Here is a 4,166-nt window from a genome sequence, read left to right on the forward strand (position 1 = left end):
GCCCAATTGAAGAGACATTCATCCCCCAGGTGGGGGTGGTGGCCATACAAAGTCCAAAAAAGAAAAAGCTTAGGAAAGGTTTTAGGTTAGATATGTCTAGGAGAGGGTTTACAAACAAAATTGGTGCAAAAGTGCCTTTGGAGGAGGATCTTTTCTACAAAAAAAAGGCGACCATGCTCATCACGGATGACCTGCAATTTTTAAGAAAACACCTTTTTAGTCATAGAGTAGGGCCTTAGCACTATTAGCACATTGAGCAGTAAATGCAGCGCGGGTGTGTGAGTTTTTCACAGAAGGTTGTGCCGAGAGAGGGGGTTGTGAGGAGAAGGCAGGGTACGATGAGACTCCTTGTGGTGTGAAGCAACTGCTAGAAGAGTCGTTCGGTGACCCATTGGTTTGCCTAGATAGTGAGACAGAGGATGTGACTGGGCGTTGTGGTGTGTAAGGTTGCCGCCCATGTCCTCTAATGTGTCGATTAGGTTCTGACCCTAGCACGCTTACCACCACGCAAATCCAGAATTCTACCAGGGTTGATGGCTGCATAGATGAAGCTACCGACTTCCGAGTTGGGTCCACAAAGGGGGCATCTTGATCATACAAGATAGTATATTTGATGGAATCTTTTAGTTTTTGTCTGTAGACTAAGTGAATGAGCGTGGCTTTGATGGCCTCTTGTGCTTCCTTCTCGATCTAACTGAGGAAGGAGATGGTTTTCCTCTTTAAGCTTGGACCCGAGAAGAAAACAGAAAGATGGTGCATGACCATCCAGAGTGCATGGTCAAACCATAGCACGTTCTTGTCTTTGCATGCATCTCCCTGGCCCACATGCTCGCAACCACATTTCAAGAAGGGTCTGTGGACATTCCACTCTTGAGTAGTGTAGTTGATTTCCCTCCTAGTGGTTGATTACTCCTATTACCCCAATGGTGCATCTATAGGCTGCTTTGCACCTTGTTGTGTCAAACTTGGACATGGTGAAGGGGGCAACTATGAGGGAGTTTTCAAAGAGAGTAGAGGTGTTGGACCCACGTACTTGCTGTAAACCAAGCTTTAGGGCCTTCTTGTCCTTCCTGTTGTGTAGTGTGAGGAGGAGACCTTCAGACACACATGCCATAAGAGTGAAATTACCCATTGACCAAGGGTTATGATATGCTTTAGCTAACAGAAGCTCCAAAAACCATCCTGGGATGTAGGGGTTAGTGTATGTGTCAAAGGGCTTTTGATTAAGACTAGGGGTGGGGCTATTGAGAGTGAAGCTTTTGTTTGCAAGAAGTAAATCATCTTCATCCAGATCTATGGGTATTAGAGAGCTAGTGGCCTCGGTTGGTGGTGAGAGGGTAATCTCATCAAAGCCATTGAGCAGGTGGCGTTTCTTTTGCCGTGAGGACAGCTGGTCGTTATGGAGCTTCTTCCCATGTGCTTCCATGAAGCGCTTCACAAGGTTGGGCGAGTGCTCCATCCATTCCTTCTGCTCATGCTCATCATCCTCACCTATGCCTTTTAGGCTCGCTGCAAGCTCTTTCAGCCTTTGAATTGCTGTCCGCGGGTTCTCTTGAACCAAAGAATGCATTTTGAACCATGCAGGGAGGTCCAGTAAGTTGAGGAGGAGCAAATCCGTGTGTGCATTTGTAGCAATGGATGCACTATCCAACCCGGTGAGGGTCGCATGATTGGAGGGGTCCTTGATGCAGAGTAGAAGCCCCTGAACAATCAGAGGTGGTGCTCGGGTGAGGGGGGCATAACCCAATTGCAGGAGTGCAGGGTCCCAGCATGTGTCAATTTGTAGCACATAAAAAAGTATGGTTTTAGTACCATAGTTCCTAGATATTTTGTAGCATAGACTTAGTCCGACTTTCTAATCAGTGTGTATAAGCAGCGTGTAATAATCTGTTGCATGAAGAGATAGTTTTGTGGTGGTACCATAAAACTCTATACAATTGCCTTATCAAGCCTCATAATATAGTATAGAGAAGATATGTAGCATGAAGACGTTATTTTATAGCATGCAGAGACTGTATGGTGGTAGTACCACAACATTATGTACCATAGCCTTATCAAGCCTCATACCATAGTATAGAGCAGAACCTGCATTTTATAGAATAGAAAGAGAGTAGATCTATAATACAGGGAAGGGTGCTCAAGTTTGCAGAGAAGAGCGCAGAGGAGATAAAGCTCCTTATCATGCTGTAATTGTCGAATGGCTGATACATAGATTAGAGGGGTAGTACAAAAGGGAGCTCAAGTTGCTAGAGAGGAACTGCCGAACCGCACGTCTTTCTTGCTTTGCAAGCTTGGCATAGTGCTCAAGGGAGACATAGCATGATAACGCCATCATAGCCAGTGCATGCCTATTTTTCTCCATGCCGAAGCTTGCAATAGTCAGCTAAGGATAGGTACTAGCGGGTCTATAAACCCCAGCCAGGGGCTAGTTGCAAAAAATCTCAAAGCGTAGCAGAGACGCTTGTGCAGTGTGTATTAATCTTTTCAGGAAGACCGCGGGTAGGGTGAGCGACTCTCGGGTAGAGATGTCAAGCGAGGATGAGCCTGTAGAGGCCACGGGATCAGAGTCGGGACTACCACTTTTGGTAGGTGGGCTTAGTTGGCTATAGGTGGCTTCACGTTTGATATAAAATATCGCTTCACACGTTGCTAAGGCCTTTCAGTATGCCTAGTGGGGCCCAAGGATCTCTCCAAAAAAAGGAGAATAAAGAGGAGTCAAGGCTAAGTAACCTGGAGAAGCCATGGCCAAACCCAAGAGTTCAACACCCAGAGGAGCCAAGTAAAAAGGTCACGGTTCGGTGGGGTTGAGTCTAAAAATCAGAGAATTTTGAATTGTTTGAGGCTTACAGATGCTAGATAGACTTGCATAGCCGGAGGGTATGATGCCTACTAGGCCACGAGAGAGAGAGAGAGAGAGAGAGAGAGAGAGAGAGAGAGAGAGAGAGAGAGAGAGAGAGAGAGAGAGAGAGTATTAAATGGAACATTTTTTTTTTAAAAGGAAATTTTGGGGAGTAGAGATGAATGTATCACACATGCATGTCCATAGAAGCAGACATTTAATTAAAACATCTACATCCATAGGCAAAGTGAGCCTATTTTAGAGCAACTTGGAGAAATTTTACAATGTTTTTGATGTTACTGGTGATGGGTGTCCATCATGCACATGCATTAGAGAGAGGAGAGTCATGTCACCTACCACCATCACCCCAAAAAAGAAACAAGAAAAAGTTAGTTCATGAGGTGGAAGGTAGGTGTCGTAAGAAACTCCTACGTGTTATTGATGTCACTCTAATAAATCATGCATGAGACAACACCTGGTTGAGAGGGTCCATGGTGTAGGCTTGGAGAGTTGTAGGAAGTACAACACTTGGTGAGGTAGCATGAAATCCTCTTGCAATGATGTTTTTGGGAGTCTTGTCCTTATATAGGTTTCTCCAAGTTCTTGGTTCCCTCGAAATAAACACACGCGTGCAAAGAAAAAGGGGGGAGGAGTAGGAGGTCTCTTTTCATTGTATTTTAGGTGAGGGGCGTGGTGGTAGTCAGTTATAGGTTCCCCTTTTAATGAGGTTCCCACTCTTCTCTTTCCACCCACATTCTTTGTAGGAGGTGTTTTATTCCAAGGCTCTTTTTGTGGGTTGAGTTATGTTTTGAGAGGGGTGTGTTTTAAGGGGGGGTGTTCCACCAAGACTTGTTTATATGCATGTTGACATCACGGAGAGAGAGAGAGAGAGAGAGAGAGAGAGAGAGAGAGAGAGAGAGAGAGAGAGAGAGAGAGAGAGTTCTATTATCATCCTCGGAGGTCAAATATGACCTATGGGACCAAATGAGCATGTCACGTTATGTGAGTGGAGGTCATCAGTGACTCTTGATTCTCAAAAATGGCTAAAATGAGTGTTGCAATAGAGAGTCGACATCGTGGTCGGGAGAGGAAGGTATGTAGGGAGAGCTCATGGCTAAATATATAGGGAAAAGAGGACCTAATGTGGTCAAAAGCTGAGCACTCAAGTAGTGTGTGGTACTCACTCTCTCGCACTTGACGAGGGCATAAGGTGCAAAGTTGATGAGACTCCTGGCCAATGCCCCAACGTCCTGTCTCGCAGCGTAGAGAATGAGAGCTAAGACAAATGGAGGCAATGGTGCGGATCGCACTCAACGAAATGGGCTCA

General features: G+C 45.5%; 1 protein-coding gene across 1 annotated transcript; it reads right to left on the reverse strand.

Moving 5' to 3' along the window:
* Positions 1 to 895: 895 nt before the first annotated feature.
* LOC147430907 (uncharacterized) lies at positions 896 to 2,362 on the reverse strand. The gene is made up of 3 exons (XM_086493601.1): positions 2,229 to 2,362; positions 2,068 to 2,085; positions 896 to 1,820 (listed from the first exon to the last, which is right to left on the reverse strand). The coding sequence occupies exons 1-3, from the start codon at positions 2,360 to 2,362 to the stop codon at positions 896 to 898; spliced, it is 1,077 nt and encodes a 358-aa protein (XP_086349727.1).
* Between the last annotated feature and the right edge of the window lie 1,804 nt (positions 2,363 to 4,166).

Source organism: Adiantum capillus-veneris, chromosome 21, assembly GCF_014529385.1.
Source record: "Adiantum capillus-veneris isolate H3 chromosome 21, ASM1452938v2, whole genome shotgun sequence".
Lineage (NCBI taxonomy): Eukaryota > Viridiplantae > Streptophyta > Polypodiopsida > Polypodiales > Pteridaceae > Adiantum > Adiantum capillus-veneris.